The sequence below is a fragment of the Muscardinus avellanarius genome (genome assembly GCF_963383645.1).
Source record: "Muscardinus avellanarius genome assembly, chromosome: 8".
Lineage (NCBI taxonomy): Eukaryota > Metazoa > Chordata > Mammalia > Rodentia > Gliridae > Muscardinus > Muscardinus avellanarius.
Genome location: NC_137794.1, coordinates 98,952,007 through 98,969,845, shown reverse-complemented (window position 1 = coordinate 98,969,845; position 17,839 = coordinate 98,952,007). Strand labels below are relative to the sequence as shown.

General features: G+C 37.4%; 1 protein-coding gene across 1 annotated transcript in view; it reads right to left on the bottom strand.

Annotated features, from left to right (window-relative positions):
* ADGB (androglobin) overlaps window positions 1-17,839 on the bottom strand; it is a gene marked incomplete at both ends in the record, with an annotated part of 172,304 nt that overhangs the window by 83,715 nt on the left and 70,750 nt on the right. The window contains 5 exons of the mRNA XM_080700144.1: window positions 848-911; window positions 1,353-1,535; window positions 2,746-2,783; window positions 7,867-7,996; window positions 14,194-14,284. Coding sequence (XP_080556270.1) covers window positions 848-911; window positions 1,353-1,535; window positions 2,746-2,783; window positions 7,867-7,996; window positions 14,194-14,284 — 506 coding nt within the window. The remainder of the gene's footprint in view (window positions 1-847; window positions 912-1,352; window positions 1,536-2,745; window positions 2,784-7,866; window positions 7,997-14,193; window positions 14,285-17,839) is intronic.

The following is a 17,839-nucleotide window of genomic DNA, read 5'->3' as shown; positions in this document are numbered from 1 at the left end:
TAGGGGCTTGTATGGTCTTGTAAGACAGAAATGCATGTTAATTTCTATACAATTTAGCTTCCCAGAATGCATTTCATAGTTTCTCCAAAAATTCACCCAAATTGAGATTTATTAATAAATGTATTCAACAATTTTGATTGAGTGTTTACAACATGTCAAGAATAGTCTTGCAGTAGCAAACAAAAATAGAGTCCTTCTAAAGATGCAAACATAAGCTGGGGACAAGGATGGTGCAGAGAAGTAACTAGGCAGTTGGGATGGACAGAAGGTAGCACCTGAATGAGCACCCAGCAGACAGGAAAGCATAAGGTGGAGCCCCTGAACCCAGACACTGGGCCAGGGGTGGAGGCTTCAGAGAACCAAGGACAGACATGCTACCCGAAAGGACTTCTCAGTGTTAGGTGGACAGAGACATTAAGGATGAACAGGAAAATTTTCCAGACAGAGGGAAGAATATGGGGAAATATCCCCCCAAATTAAACAATATAATGTGCTTGTATTTGAGGAATAGCACATTCTTTAGTGAATACTAATTAAAACCAATGGTGGCAAATTTATTTGTGCATCTCTTTCATTTATTCACAAATAGAAATTTTCCAATTGTAAATTTGTGTAATAATGCAACTCAGTGTTTAACCACTACTACATAGCCAGATTTGGGGACAGGACCTAGTAGAATCTTATTGTTTTGATAAGAGATTATTAGTGAGATACTCTGAAAACTAATATTTCAAATATAATTGTTACAAGTTTGAGAATATGTGAGAAATCTGAAGGATTTTTTTCTAGTGTGATTCTATTAAAAACTTAGGTATCCAAAGTGAAAGGTATGAGATAATATATTTACCTTAAATTCTGATTTTTGAAAATTAAGGCAATAAGAACTTGGCTTGTGAAATATATATATATTCCTGAAAAATATTTAAAGTAGGTTACTTTCATTATATGCAAAGACTAGTATTACATGTTAAGTTTCTTAGCATCAAGTAATTATAGGCAGGAAGTTAAAACAACAACAAAACCACATTAAGTAAGTTACCCTAAAGAAACAAAAATGATTTGGTGAAGAAATTATCAGCATCTTAACTAGCAAGTTCTGCTATAAAGAAAATCAACACATCTTACTTTTTCTCTTCAAAAAATATCATTTGATATTATATTAACAGTTTCATTTGACATTATGTTAACACCTAGCTAATAATTGGCTTGAATCATTTAATGATAGCTAAGAACTGATCTACTATATAACCATTATGTTAAATACAGAAAAGCAAATGCAATGTGAATTTTTACAGTAATGCAGGTCAGAATTTATCTACCATAAAATAGGCCAATCAACTTTGAATACTTACTGAAAGCATACACAGAAGTCTTCAAAATCTAACCAGATTTCTTTTGAAATACCATTATATGCTGTTGCCAGTTCTTCTTGTGATTTTTCCTGTGTTTCTGTTATCTGGTTGGCCGAATCCTTTTCCACACCCAAGCCATCAGGTTGATGGGAGTCATTCAGCCCAGACTCTATCTGTTCTTCTGTTCACAGTAGAAAACAGGTACAACAAACACATGTCATTAAGTAATACATTATCAGCTCATGGAAAATTACAGAAAGGAGTTCAAACATCAGAATCGATTGTCTGGAAAATGTTTTCTGGTAATCATTTTACACACAGGCCTCATATTTCTGGAGACACATCTCGTACACTCAGAAGAATTTAATCAAAACTTCTATGCCTATCAGAGTTTTCAGAAATTTTGAAATCACTTTGATAAATTCATGAGCAAATTATTGGAAATTGTGAAGTGAAAACAGATTAGTGAGGCTATGTATTTAAAATGTGCTAGAGATGGGCATATTCATATGAGAGTGGATTCAGATGCTAGAAGGGGAAGTGAGAGTTGACAGATCTATTGCCACAAATGTGTTTCAGTAAGCTAATTAGTCCATGTAGTCGGTGATTCTGTAGTTTTATTTTATATTTATCAAGCATTGTCATAACACACTTGTAGACTTCTTGAACTCAAATTTATATTTATGCATGTCACATATGCTGTTTTGAATTTGAGTCTTGGCTATGCCTTTATTTTGCAGGTGAGGCATATTGTGTGTTCTCATTATTTTGGTCAGAATGTGCACACATTAAAAATGAAGGCAAAAGTGGAGATCTGGTGAAGGTAACTATTCACATAACCCTCTGTTCACACATACAGTCAATTGAATCAATGTAAAGACGATCTATCAGGGGAAGGAGTGTGAATGTAAGTATTCATCACTCTGATCCTCTTTTATGTTTATTTCTAGTTTGAATTAAGTAAGTAAAGTGATCTCATTTTTCTACTCTTGGGCAGACTACACTCAACAAATCAGTCTAGATGCTGAAGGAAGCTGCTAAGAGATGACAGAGGGGGAGAAAGAGGGAGGGGAGAGGGAAAGGGAAAGGGAGAGGGAGAGGGAGAGGGAGAGGGAGAGGGAGAGGGAGAGAGAGAGAGAGGGAGAGAGAGAGAGAGAAAAGAAGAAGAAGAAGAAGAAGAAGAAGAAGAAGAAGAAGAAGAAGAAGAAGAAGAAGAAGAAGAAGAAGAAGAGAAAAGAAAAGAAAGAAAAGAGGAGAGGAGAGGAGAGGAGAGGAGAGGAGAGGAGAGGAGAGGAGAGGAGAGGGAGAGAAAGGGGAGAGCTGACAGCCATTAAGAAGCAGAGGCCCCATGTGGGCAACCACTGAAAGATGAAGGCATGAAGTAATTATTTACCTACCTTTCCCAAGTACATGCTGTGATGGGATGTTACCCTGTGAAGCAAAAGGAACACATTAAAAACACTTTCAAGTCAACAAATCCTTACAGCTATCCAAAGTATCAAAGCTATTAAGGATTAATATAGTTTTATAAACATCAAAGAAATACATCTCCAGAACATTTGACTAAAACATGAAGTACAACAGAAAAACTGTCTTTAACCTAAATATTAACAAAGATGTGAGTGTAGTTAAACAACTGGCTGAGAGTTTAAGTTTGTGAAATTAAAACACAGAATATGTGAATCTTTTAACAAAGGTTAAAAATTAGTAATATTCCTAAGTAGAAATATGACTTACCTTGAGGTACCCATCATCAATACAGAAAAAAAACAAACAAGATTTGTACAGAATCTAGAAAGGCTGGTTTGAATCATGAAAAAAAGAGTTCCTAAATTTTTCAACCAAGATATTATGTTGAATGCTTCTGTATGCCTCCTCTCTAGACATAATTAAAATAAGCATAAAGATAAAATATGAGCTAATTATGAGTGATGTAGTATAGCATTTTGAATGGTGTAAATTGATTGGAAGAAATAGCAGAGCAGAGACAAGAAAACACTAAGGACTGGTTTGAACTACGCCTCTCCCCTCTCCATGCCTCAGAACTCCAGACACAGCAGCAGGCTTGCGGAGGACAAGGTGAGAAATGGGCTGGACACACGGAGATGGACAGAATGTTAACATAAGAACCTCTACTTCTCCCTAATCTCTCTAGCTTAGCAACTGGTCTTCTTCTGCCTACACATCACACTGGAAATTTTTTTTGGATAAATTAAATGAGAAATCTCTAGATCTGAATTCACAGATAGTGTAGGAAGAAGAGGTCCTTTGACAGAGATGAGAGGTTGACATGTACATCCAGGTACCGAGTCCAGACTCCCAGCTTCTCTGGGATGCTTGGCTTGGCTCGAATAACACAGAATACCACATATAAAGTAACCTCTGTGCCCTCGTCCCCAGAGAGGGAGCGATGAAGGCCCGTAACTCATTTGAAGCACCTTGCCTATGAATGAGGCTCACTTATTCCTAATTATTTGAAGTTAAAGCTCATAAAGCTGCTTTCAATTAGCAGTAGCTCTTTAGTGCTTTAGCTCTCTTAAGTATATATGTACAACAAAGCAACACCAGGCAATTGAGTAAAGGTCCCTATATTAAAAAAATTAATGAGTATGGGTAGAGACATTCATAAAAAAGTGTTTCTACTAATACAGGGACATTTTTTTAAGGAATGATAGTAGAAGATATAAGGAATGATAGACAATTAGAAGGATATACAGCTATCAAATAAAAAAATCTTCTACATACAATAATAAAAATAATATTTATTAGAAACTAAATAGGATAAGTAGAAATTCAGTACAAGGTTTAGATAGTTAAATGGATACAAAAAAAAAAAAAAAGGAATCTGGGCGTGGTGGCGCATGCTTGTAATCCTAGCATTTAGGAGGCTGAGACAGGAAGATTGCAGTTTGCAGACAGCCTCAGCTACTTAGTGAAAATACAACCTATAGAATGAGAATAATATCTCCAAAGAAGTCATCTAAATGGCCAATAGTGTGAAAAGATTCTCAAAATCACTAATCATCAGAGAAATGCAGATCAAAATCACAGTGGGGCTCCACTTCACAGTGACAAGAATGGCTACCATCAACAAAACAACACAAAACAGAACAAAAACTCAAAGAAACCCCACAGAAAATAGCAAGTGTTGCCAAGAGTGTGGAGAAACTGAAACTCCTGTGCATGATCATTGGGAATGCAACAGGATATATAATCACTACAGAAAAGAGTAGGATGCTTCCTGAAAGGATTACCATATGATCCAGCAATTTCACTTCTAGGCACATCCCCCAAAGAATTGAAAGCAGAGTCTCAAGAACTTATGTGTACAACCATGTTATGAAAGCATCACTCATGATAGCTAAAAGGAACAAGGAACCTAAATGTCTTTATAGCGATGAATAGTCAGAATGTGGTATATACATATAGTGGAATATTTTTCAGCCTTAAAAAGAAAATAAATTATTGGGCCAGGCTATAGCTCAGTGGCAAAACAGCTGCTTTGCAGTTGTGGTGCTCTGGGTTCAATCGCTGGTTCCAAAAAAGGCCAAAAAAAAAAAAAAAGAACCCCTTTAAAAAAGCAAATAAATTATAATGCCTGCCATAAACACAGATGAGGCCATGGACCTAGGACATTATACTAAATAAAATAAACCTGTCACAAAAATGCAAGTACTTTTAGATTTCCCCTTATATGAACTCCCTAGCGCAGTTCTGTTCATAGGGCAGAAAATAGAGTAATGGTTTTCAAGGTTTGGGGAAAAGGGAAAATGAGAAATTGTTGCTTAATAGAGATAAAGTTTTAGTCTCTGAAGATGAAAAAAGTTTTGGATTTCGATTATATACAACAATGTAAATGTCCTCAATGTTGCTGAGCTGTACAGTAATAAAAGGATAAGATGATAAATATTATGCTTATTTTATATTTTTATAAATTTTTTAAATATATAAAATAGGAAAAATAGATGAAACACAAATAATCAAAACCATAAGAACAATAAAGAATAAATTGAGGAGAGAGTGGCATATTGGTATGAATGCTAAATGGTATCAAAACTAAATTGAGTATACTGACAATAGCTATAAACATTTCCAATAGAATTTTGTTGACCAAATAATACCAATTCATATAGTTCCTTCACATAAGTATTATTTATGAAAGCAAAATATAGGAAACAAGCAAGCAAGATGGTGCATGCCTGTAATCCTATTACTAGGAGACTGAGGTGGGAGGATCATAGGTTCAAGGCCAACTTCAGGATCTCAGTCAAGACTCTAAGCAACTTAGAGAGACCCTATTTCAAAATTAAAATTAATAAGTAAATATAAAAAAACGCTGGGAGTGTAGCGTAGAGGTAGAATTCCCCTGGGTTCAGTCCCCAGTAACCCCCCCTCCCCCAAAGATAGGTAATAACCTGGGTTCATCTATTGCATTTGGTAGAAATAAACTATGGCTCACTTATATAATTAAATACTGTGCATTTTAGAATGAAATCATCACTAGTATAGATTAAAATTATCACCAATATATATTCACTAACCTTGAAAATTTGTTAAATTTTGAATTAAAAGGAAGTTATGGGATATTATGTGTATTTGTGTTTGTGTATGTGTCTTTCTTTGCTTTTACATAAAGAAATTCTGAAACTTTCCTACAGAAGATAGAACAGTAAAATAGAACATTAAGGTATATAAATGGAAGGATTTTTAATGTACACTTTGTTTTTATTTTTTTAAATATAAATATATTACTTATTTTAAAAATAAAATATCCTTTTATACCTACCATATTGACAAACTCCAGACAGTACTAAGAGTTGGCTCAAATGAAGCCAATAAAACCCCCATTCAGTGCTGACAGGAATGGACATTAATACACTTGTATGTGAAAATATCTTGGCATTTTATTGTGATATCAAACACGTGAATGCTCTATGACTGATCACTTATATGTCCAGATTTATAACTGAAATACAATGGATTAGAATTTCCCCAAAGGCTTCTGTGTTGAGGGATTGGTTCCCAGCCATGGTCAGAGGCAGGGCTTTGGGGGACTGCCTGGATCTTGAAGCTCTGAGCTCTTTAATGGATTAACCCAGTGATGGTTCATAATTGAATGGACTATTAGGAGATGGTGAAAACTTCAGGAGGTAAGTCACTGAGGATATAATCTGGAAAGGATATCCTATCTCTGGTCCGTCTGTCTGTCTCTTTCCCCCTCTCCCTCTCTCCCTCTCTCCCTCTCTCCCCCTCTCCCTCCCTGTCCCTTCCTCCTCCCTCATTTCTTCCGTTTTGGAGCAAAGAAACTGAAACCATGATCTACAGTAAATCTCTTCTCCTTTAAGTTTTTTTTCTTAGGTGTTTTGTCACAGTAATGGAAAGCTGACTAACACGGTATCTTAGAGCAAGGTTTCCTAACCTAGTGACCGGTTGTACCCATAGTTACATTTCAAAAATCTATTACCACAGATAGTTAAAACAATTACAATATTAACTAGAATTCAGCATTTTCTTCAGTTATTAATTTATCATTGGAAAAATAAATCACACAATATTTCACATTTTAAAGTTGTCTCAAGTATCTTAAAAGGTTCTATGCTGGTCATGACGGAATGGATGGCAGTTATTATTGGTCTGTTTCATGTGGTCAGGTCTTCTTGTCTGCAGATATGTCTATGAACTGTAGTTAGACAATTATCTTATCTGGCAGTACTATCTAGGTGTCATTTGCCCATCAAATACTGAAATTATGCATTCTCACAAGCTAACCCAGACATCTCTTTTGCTTTCCATTGCCCCTATCAATGATCTTTTAATATAAACTAATACACAGAAAAATATGACTGTTTTCACTGAGTATTAAAGTTTAACAGACCTGTCAAGGGAGTCATGCACATAAAAGGTTATGGGCCCTGAGTCTAAAGAAACTTAATGCACATGTATGTAGGAGGCTTTTAAAAATAATCCTGGCACCACCGCTTATGATAGCATAAAGTGATGAATATAGCCATTATCACTGTGACAGAGTTTTAAAAATTGTAGCATTATCTTACAAAAAATACCACTGGTCAGTGAAATGAATGAACTGTGGCAGGCGACAAAAGACACGCGTCTCATGAATCTAAGGTTAAGTAAGAGAAACCACAAAAGAACAAATACCATAAGAATCCATCAAGTTATCTAATAAGTAAACTCACATACATACATATTATATTCATTAGGTATCATATTATATATAATTTATAATATAAAGTGGCAATATTACAATATAGAGTATATGGAGTTTGACATTCTCATGTCTGAATGGCAAATAGAAAATCCAACCCAGAAGACACACAAGGGATTTCTAATTGTGGATGAATATTCTATTTCCTAGCCTAACTCATAGTTTTGTAAGATATTTGTTTGAATAGAATTCTCTAGACTGTTCAGATGTGTGTCTGCAACCTTTGCATGCATAATATGTTTCTCAATTTCAGAAAGACTCCTCTTCGGTTCAGGGCTAGAGCAGTACCTGAGAAATGGTCCCCACGATCTGGCTCAGTTCTGGTTGGCTGAAGGTTGTAGTTTCATCTGTTTCCACAACGGATGCTAGACCAGATCCTGGAACCACCCCTTTCTTTATAACAGATCGCACATAATGCCTGATGGGAAGGAGCACAAAACTTCTCTTACTTTAATGTTTCATAGAAAATTACTAATAAATAACTGAAGCTTTGTCAACTAAAAGTTTTAATTTTTTTCACTTTTGTTATTCTCACTCAGTGAATCAGCATCAAATTCTCTGTTTTAAAACTATGGTCGTGGCCGGGCGTGGTGGCGCACGCTTGTAATCCCCCGCGCTTGGGAGGCGGAGACAGGAGGATTGCGCAGGTTCGAAGCCAGCCATGCTGGCGTAAGAGACCCTGTTTCAAAAATATAAAATAGGTCTGGGAGTGTAGCCCGGAGGAAGAAGGGCTTCCAGGAACCCCAGTACCACCAAAAAAAAAAAAAAAAAAAAAAAAAAAAACTATGGTCGTCATCTGGATGTTGACAATGAAAACAGTAATTCCATATTTAGAAGTGGTTTAATTAATTATCAGAGAGCAGGCACTGAAAGAGGGCTTAGCATCAGAAATTTAATTATGAATACTGTTTTGTGGTTCTGGGGATGGAACCCAGAGACATTCTACCTCTGAGAGATACCCTTAGCCCCAATTTTTTTTGTGTGGGATTGGGGATGGAACCCAGGGGCATTTGACCTCTGAGCTACAGCCCCTGCCCTATTTTTTATTCTTTATTTTGAAATCAAATTTCACCGAGTTGCCGAGGGCCTCACTAAGTAGCTGAGGCTGTCTGCAAACCGCAATCCTCTGGTCTCAGCCTCCCGAATGCTGGGATTACACCAATTTTTTATTCAGCATTTTTGAAACAGGGTCTCACTGAATTGAGAAGGGCCTCACGAAGTAGCTGAGGCTGCCTGTGAACTGCAATCCTCTGGTCTTGGCCTCCCGAATGCTGGGATTACAAACCTGTGCCACCAGGCCTGGCTATAAATTTAATTGTGAATTCTGAGCACTTAAGTTTATAACTGCTAAAGTCATATCATCTACCCAAGTCATTAGAATTCCTTTCAAGTACTTTATGTGGATTAAAATCACCATTTCTATATCTAGAGTTTCATAAACATAATTAAAACATTTCATATATATATATGTATATTTATATCCCTTCTTTTCTTCTTTTCTTCCTTCCTTCCATTCTTTATTTTTCTTTTTTGGTACTGGAGTTGAACCCAGGAGCATTCACCTCTGAGTTATACCCCATCACTTTCTCATTTTTATTTTGAAACAGGATCTCTCTAAGTTGCTCAGGTTCTCACTAAATTGCCGAGGCTGGCCTTGACCCTGCAATACTCCTGTCTCAGCCTCAGTAAAAATAAAATTCTACGTATACAGAGTCATAAACTTGATATGGTTTTCCTTCAAGTGTTCCAAACTTTAGTTGTAACTAAACTTACCTGATTTACACAAAACTGACACTAGAGGGTAGCACAATCATATCTATGAGACTATACTTCTCTCAACAAGGCCAGGAGCCAAGATGGGCAAACAAGGGGGGCATTGCTACAGTAACAGTGGCCACTTTGCAGAGTTTAAAAACATGGGGGGGGGGTTGCCTTTACATTGACCTCAGAACTCTGACCAGTAAAATGGGACAAGGGACATGTCTTTTACATTGGAGGAAACACCATTCACATCTTTGCACTGATCTCTGCCTCATAGCATGAATATGCAAACAGATTCATAACAGATTCAAGCAGGGAACAGATTAGCTGCATCCAGTCAAGTGATGAAGTCACCTGTTTCTGGGTATTAGAATTTCACCTGCCTTAATCATGTGATAAAGCTGGAAGAAGTGTCAAGAAAACATAGCAAAGGAATAACTGTGAGAATTCCGGTGATGGAATCAACCCATCTGTGGTACCTTTTGGCACAGAGATTCTTAAAAGCTTGTATAGCAACATAAATTGTGAAAAAGTTTGTCCTCATGGTCTGCAGCTGCAATTCTTACCATTTGCTGTAGATAACCAAAAATTATTTGAGTAGCAAAATCCCGATCTGAGTAGTGGTGCTCGCTAATTGTGTGTATGGTATACCTAGCTAATTGGTAACATATTTCTGGGTGTGTCTTGTGCCTGTATTTAAGGAGGAGGTTGGCATTTGAGTCAGTGAACTGAATGAGTAAGATTCATCTGACTGTGTGCAGGCTCCTCCAGTCTGCTGGGGTCTTTGATAGAACACAGGTGAGTTCACCTTCTACCTCCTGGAGTTCCAGCATCCTTCTGCTCCTGCCCTTGAATATCAGAACTCTGGTTTGATTGGCTTTGGACTTCAGCACTTGTACCAGCAATTCCTCGAGTTTACAGGCCTTCAACCTCAGATATAGTCACAACACTGGCTTCTGTGATTCTGAAGCCTTCAGACTTGGGTCGCCAAGCTACTGTCTTTCCTGCTTCTCTTGCTGTAGATGGCTGATCACTGGACTTCCCAGCCTTCCTAACCATGTGAACTTACTCACCTAATAAATCTCCATCCATCCATTAATCCATATTATTGGTTCTGTTTCTAGAAGACCTGATCTAATACAATGGGTAACCCTAAACATAAAATTAATTAGAAAAGTTATGAAGCATTCACATTTTTATTTTGTGGGGCACCAGGGATTGAATCTAGGGGCATTCTACTCCTGAGCTCCACTCCCAGCCCTAATTTTTATTCTTTATTTTGAAACAGAGTCTCACTAAGTTGCAGAGGGCCTCATTAAGTAGCTGAGGCTGGCTGAGAATCTGTCATCTTCCTGTCTCATATTTTTAAGTTAAGAATATTTTTCACTCAATATTTACTGAGGATCTCTTATATTTAAGGTACTGTGTTAAATATTAAAGTGTTTTGAGTATAGACACAAAGACAATAATGCCAACTCATAAGGTATTCATTACTAGCATATATGTGCCAGTGTTAACTAATTCTAATGTAATAGTTCTCATTACATCTAGGAAGTAGAGACAAATTTGGAAGAGGCAAAGCTACTAAAACCAGACAGTATTAAGTATGACTAAATTGTATCATACTTATAGAATTCATTAAGTCAGGTCTCCTAAGACTTGAGAAACTAAGTCTGGAGGATAGAAGGTTCAAGGACAGCCTCAGCAATGTGGGGAGACTCAGAAATCTAATGAGATCCTGTTTGAAAATAAAGGTTAAAATGGGCTTGGGATGCAACTCAGAGGTAGCATGCCCCTGGGTTCAATTCCCAGTATCATGGAAAAAAATGTATTAGTAGCATGGAAGCAAAACTACAACTAAACCAATCAGAGAAATAAAAGGCAGAAAAAATCCCTTAGTCTGGGGCCCTTGAATGTTAAGTTGTAGCTTCTCCAGTGTTTGGGTTCTCTCTGATATAATATGACTGTACACTACTAATGCTAAGTATGATTCATCAAAGAAATAAGGAAGACTTTAAATATTCTCTACATGAGAAAAAAGACATCATTTAATACATTCATCATATGTACATTACAAGTACTATGACACAAATTTTGACCAAATCAACAGCAGTGCATTTCATTTATATGATATTGCAGCATCAATCAGGACCGATTATGTCCCAAATGGCAGAAGTTTAATTCACAGTATCTTTAATAGGAAAAGAGATTCCATGAGCCTTTATAACTGAACAGTGCACTGGGAATGGAAACTAACTTACACAATATACTTTGACATGTCTAGAAATTGAATAATATAAAGAAAGTGGAGTAGTGCATATAATTGTTGTCAAATATTTGAAGATTTTTCATATAAAAAGGGAATTAAAGATTGAAACATATTACTTTAGCTTCACAGGTTGATTCTCTTGCCAGGAGGACTGAATTAACTTAGGAAACACCTTGATAGACTATAACTTGATAGAGAAATAAGGGAAGCACTATTGTTTAAACATGTACATATCCCCTAAATTTATACCCTAAACTCTTATCCCCTAAGGTTGTGACTTTAGGCAGGGGGATATTAAGGAGGTGCTTGATCAAGAGGATAGTACTCTAGAGCTGGGATTAGTGCCCTTGAAATAGGGGCTGAAAGTGAGCTTATTTGCATTTCTGTCTGTAAGGAGACAGAAGTGGGTCCTTATCAGACATCACATCTGCTGATACCTTGATCTTGAACATCTCAGGAGCTTTCAAGTAAATTTTTGCCCTTTAAAAGTCACCTAGTTTATGGTATGCTGTTACAGCAGCCCAAATGGACTAAGTCAGAAAAATAATTCTAAGAAGCAGGGTTGGTCCTCAACTTTCTAAAAATGAGGAAGCCACTGTAGAGCTGTCTGATTGATGGAGGCTAGGACAGTTTTGAAACTATACTACCATGTGCAATGGAAAAATGGCTCCAAAGGCATTTGGGAGATCACAGGAGCAGCCTCTCCAGCCCACCATACCCCAGAAGATAACAACAGGGCAGGAGACAGAATGGTTTTAAAGTAGGGGCCACCACTGCCCAGTGCTTCTTCAAGTCATGGGCTGCTCCCCATATTATTTCTGGCTAGAATCTTTGGCAGATCTCCAGAGTAAGACAGTAGGGGGAAAGGGAATAGGTTAAACAATGTTTTTTGATGACCAGGATTGTGCCCAGGAGCACACACCTCTGAGGTCCATCCTCATCTCTTTTCTTTCTTTCTTTCTTTCTTTCTTTCTTTCTTTCTTTCTTTCTTTCTTTCTTTTCTTTCTTTCTCTTTCTTTTTTTTGTGATACTGGGGATGGAACCCAGGGGCCTTTTACCTCTGGGCTACACTCCCATACCTATTTTTTATATTTTTATTTGGAAACAGGGTTTCTTAAGACAGCTGAGGCTGGCTTCGAATCTGTGCCATCCTCCTGTCTCAGCCTCCCAAGCGCCCAAGCACGGGGATTACAAGCCTGCACCACCATGCTTGGCTTTTATTTTTCTTTTGAAACAGAGTCTCACTAAATTTCTGAGACTGGCCTTTAACCTGTAATTTTCTTATCTCAGCCTCCTAAGTACTGGAATTACAGGCATGTGTCACCATACCCAGCTTTTAGTTGACAACATCCCATACCCTGGTCTAACAAATTACTCTCACATGAAAAAAAAAAAAAAAAACACAATATCCCAACAGCTCCAAGACTTAACTCATCCTAGCATCAGCTCTAAAGTCTAAAGCCCAAAGTTTCACCTGAATGATGTCTATGTCAGCTATTGGTGAGCCTCAAGGTGAACTAGGATGGGTCCTGAGGTAATATTTTTTTCAGGTATGAATCTATTTTCTGGACAAGTTATATGACTCAAAAATGCAATGGTGGTACAGACATATGATAAATAGTCGAATTCCAAAAGGAAGAAACAGAAAAAAGAAGAGGGTGACAGGTCCCAAGGAAATCCTAAGCCTGGCAAAGCAAATTTCCTTAGATCTTTAAGTCTTGAGAACAATGCTCTTTGGTTTGATGCACCACCTTCCATGCCCACTGGGGTGATGGGGTCACCCCCACAGTTCTGTGGGCTAGCCCTATTCTTGGCATCTCTGTGGGGCCCACCTGGCCTGCTGAAATCCAGGAAAAAGTGGCTGCGGTCCCTGCACCTGTGGTGGGAGTATCACTCAGATGATTTCTAATGTATCAGGGCTCATTCTTCCCTTTTCTTGAAGATGCATGTTTGCAGGTGATGAGCTCCATGGTCCTGTCCTGTAGAATCCCAGAAATCCAGCAGCCTTTCTTTATGCCATTGTATCCCTTCCACTCAAGCTGAGAGTATCCCTGCTGGTATAATCCCATAATCTGTCTAGTGGTGGTCTAATTATACCCTTGGTCTTCTCCCTGCTTGCTGAAAGCTGCCTTCTCTCTCTTGGATGACCTTTCCATGGTGTGTATCTGCAGGGAAGGAGAGAGAGACCAACAGCCAGCTCTTGGAACTCTCTTTTCATAGGGCACTCATCTTATCATCTTATTGCCCCAACCATAAGCCTAATTTAACCTGAATTAATTCATTAGAGGCTTCATCTCCAAATACCACTACTCTTAGTATTAGAACCTCAACATATGGATGAGAAGGGAACACAAACAATTTGTAATACTCATAAGGTAAGCAAAAACGTTTACTAATAAGTGAATTATATAATCACAAAATCTAAGACATCAAGGAAACAGCATTTAATATTTTTCATATCTATGTATTTGGAATTTTTGTTAGTGTTCTTCAAAACAGTTCTATTTCCTGTTAGTTTTAGCCACAAAATACAAAATACATTATTTGTTAATAATGCAATTGTGAGAGAATTGTTATATACTCACGTTTCTGTTGGGATTGTAAATGGAGTCATTCTATAATTCAGAAATGGGCTTGAGATCTCGAGAAACTGTTCAGGCTTCTTTATTACTGATTCTAAAAAAAAGTAATATTTGGAAAATGTGATAAACATTTTTCAAAATATTTCAGGACTGATAAGGGACTTAACAGTTAATGCACTTGGCTTGCTGGTTAGATTAACTATTTATCCAACAATTTTCAATCACATTACATAGCAATGTAGAAATATACCTCAGGTTTTTAGTGAAAGAGTTTATAGATCTTGACAACATTAGATTTCTTTTGTCTATACCTCATTTGTCTTCCAGAGTGTGACATGGAATGATTAAGTGTCAAGGAGAAAAGTTAGCAATGTCTTGTAGAATTATTACTTGGCATTTGATGCTATTTCAAGTGCAAAAATGATTTTTCTATTAAAGTCTTTTTCTAAAAAAAATGTATTCCCTTAGTTAACCTCTACAATATAATTGCTTAGAACATAAGAGGAAATGTGAACTAACGCATAGAAACTTAGGAAAAGAAGAGAAAAAGTAACCCAGTAAAGGTCACAAAGAGAAGCAAAAGCAAGAGGTCAAAAGAGTGTCTGTGTCCACTCCTGCATTGTAGGCCAGTCTAGAGTAGGAGATTCTCACTCTAAAAACACGTGCAACCCCACAGTGAAGCCTGAAACCAAAGTGAGGTGAGGACACACATCCACATGTGCTCTCTGTTCTGCACAATCCTGTAATTAAGACCCTGCTCCCCATTTTTGTTATGACTAACTTTAAACATTAAGCCCACTAGCGAGAATAAAGGCAGTCATATGGTGATTCCCAAGGAATTATTACCGAATCCCAGAAGATTAACATCCCCAATTTACAAAAAGTAGGTACTTAATGACACAACAGTCAGTAGCAAGATATCTTCATGTTGAATATTCTTCTGTCCATTTAGCCATTCATTAATGCTCTGGATGAACAACTGTTTTAAGTGATTCAAGGTATTTAAAGTGCACTTAAAAGTAAAAGGCTGGCTATGCCTGGTGGTGTATGCTTAGATTCTCAGTACACAGGATGATAAGATGGGAGGATTGCAGGATAGAGGCCAGTCTCAGAAACTTGGTGAGACTCTGTTTCAAAACAAAAATAAAATAGGGCTGAAAGTGTTGTTTGGAGGTAGAATGCCCCAGGGTTAATCCCCAGAACCAAAAATTAGATGATAGATAGATAGATACATAGATAGATACATAGATGGTTAGAATAAAATAAAATAAGACGAAAGGATTACTCTCTCCTTAAGGGCCATATGGTTGCTGATCTTTGATTCAGGAAAAAAATAAAGGATAAAAAGGAAGGAAGAGAGTAGTTTGGAAGGAAGAAAAGAGAAAAGTTCTAGAAACTCAAAGTAGCAGACATACTTTGTTGGCACCCAACAATACCTTCCAGAAACTCAAGACATACATGGCAAGGATTGAAATAACTAAGCAGGGAAAGAAGAAGTAGTTGAATCTAAATAAAAAAAGAAATGAATCCACCGTTTCCCTTTTTCATCCCAAGGAGATATTTCTTTTCTCATTGTTCTCTTCTGGAGAGAATAACACATGTCGTGCTAGAGAAATCTTTTCTACCAGCTGTCCTGCTATGTCAATGTAGGTAGAAAGCAAATGTGAGGAAAATTACATGGTTACCAGCTATTCTTTGTGTTTTAAAAATGTATAAATTATGGTAGGTAGGAAGAGGTGAGGAACAGGTCAATATTAGTGCAGCTTTAGGACGCTGAGTGCCGCCATGGTTTATGTTTTACCTCCTGACTGTGTAGTGGTTCTCTTGTCACCTGCAGTGAAATATTAGCAACACTTGAGGTAGTAGCAGGAGTTATAGCAATTCAAAGGCATTCCCATCACCAATAAGGATATATGCCAAGGATAGATGCCACTGTTCCTAATACTTCATGGGACCAAAAACTGAGTGAATATTCATAAGCTTGGCAGTAAAGCCTTCAGCAAATGGCGCAGGTATGTTACTATGGCTTTGCCTTCATTATTCTTGCAGGTGACAGACCTCTGAATACAACTTCTGCTATAGTTTGGATGCTGAGTGTCCTTCAAAGGTCCATGTGTTAAATTGGCCCCGAGGAGATAGGGCCTTTAGAGGTGGGACTCTGTGGAAGGTCCATAGGTCACTGGGGCATCCTCGCCACTTCCTCTTCCTGCTTCCCTGCTTATTAGGTGAGTGGTCTGCTCTGCCTTGTGGCTGGTCAGGATGGATCATTTAGGGCCCCAAACAGTGGAGCCACTCAATGTTGGGCTGGACCCTCCAAAGCCATGGGAAAAATTGACTTCTCTTCTTTGTAAGTTAATTGCCTTTGGCTTTATAAGTTAATTGCTTTGGCATTCATTGCAGTAATAAAAGATTCACAACTAACAGTGACTCTAATGAAATAAACTCTAGAATATGCTATACTGCTACTGCACCAATAGAATTAGAAAATAATAAGATATTGGAAAAACAAAAAGGAGAAAATGTAAAAACATGGAGATAGACAAAAAGCTATATTTGAGCAAATACAACAAGTGTTTTTTATGGGAATATGTACATATCACATAAACACATAATCCATGGCATTGGATTCTTTATCACCACCTTTAAAAAGTGCAAATGGTACATTATCTATGGGAAGACTACACATGTTGATAAGCATATGTTGATAAACTTCAATTGTTTGATTACTTGTGTTTATTTTTAAAAAGGACCTCCTGGTATTCATATTTTTGCTTTAATACTTATTTTCTAAAAAATAATTATGGTCTACATTCATTCTCTTGCCATCACCCCTCTCCCATTCACACATTGTGCATACAGGAAAAAAATTGGTAATAATGAAGCCTTCAGTCAGGGGTGGTCTGTTTTTTTTTCATATGTGGAAGCTGGAGAGAAAAGAGAAAACACAAATGACTTTAAATAGTCCAAAGAGATGTGTAGAGTAGCTGGAGGGAGCTGGCGGAGAGAGGGGGAGGGGGAGGCTGGGGAAGGAAACAGTTCAAATAATACTAAGGCAATATGTGCAGGTGTGGCCACCGATCCCACTAACTCCTGTGGGAAGGGAGCCACATAGTGAGGTGAAAAATGCAACAAAGAGCTGTGTACACCTATGTTTTTAACACATTGGGATCTGCTATAATGTATAATTACAATGCACTAATAAAATAATTTCAAAAAACTAAAGACTTGTGGTGAACAAAAAAATTAAAAGTGTGAAAACTTGGATTGTGAGGAATTTAAAAATGCCTGAGAATAAAATAGCAAGGTGGGAGCACTTCAGTTCCGTGGGAACTTACTTATTTCTGAGGACACCTGACATTCACCAAGTGGCTCTGTGACAATATTCACTCGGGAGCTGCTTCGTGGGAGAAGTTCTACTTCTACAGGAGTTGTGTTTTAAGTGACTCAGTAATTCAAAGATTATGTTCTGAGCAATACTCTGTGGCAGTTCACACATTAGAAATTCATTCCAGTGGCTTAATTTATACAATTTAAGTTCCTATACTATTTACTACGAGCTCCTTCCCAACCATACCAAAAATAGCAAGGCCATCACTCAGAGAATGACCTTGATCTGTCTGGGAAATTTAGATATGAGCCAAACTGCTTA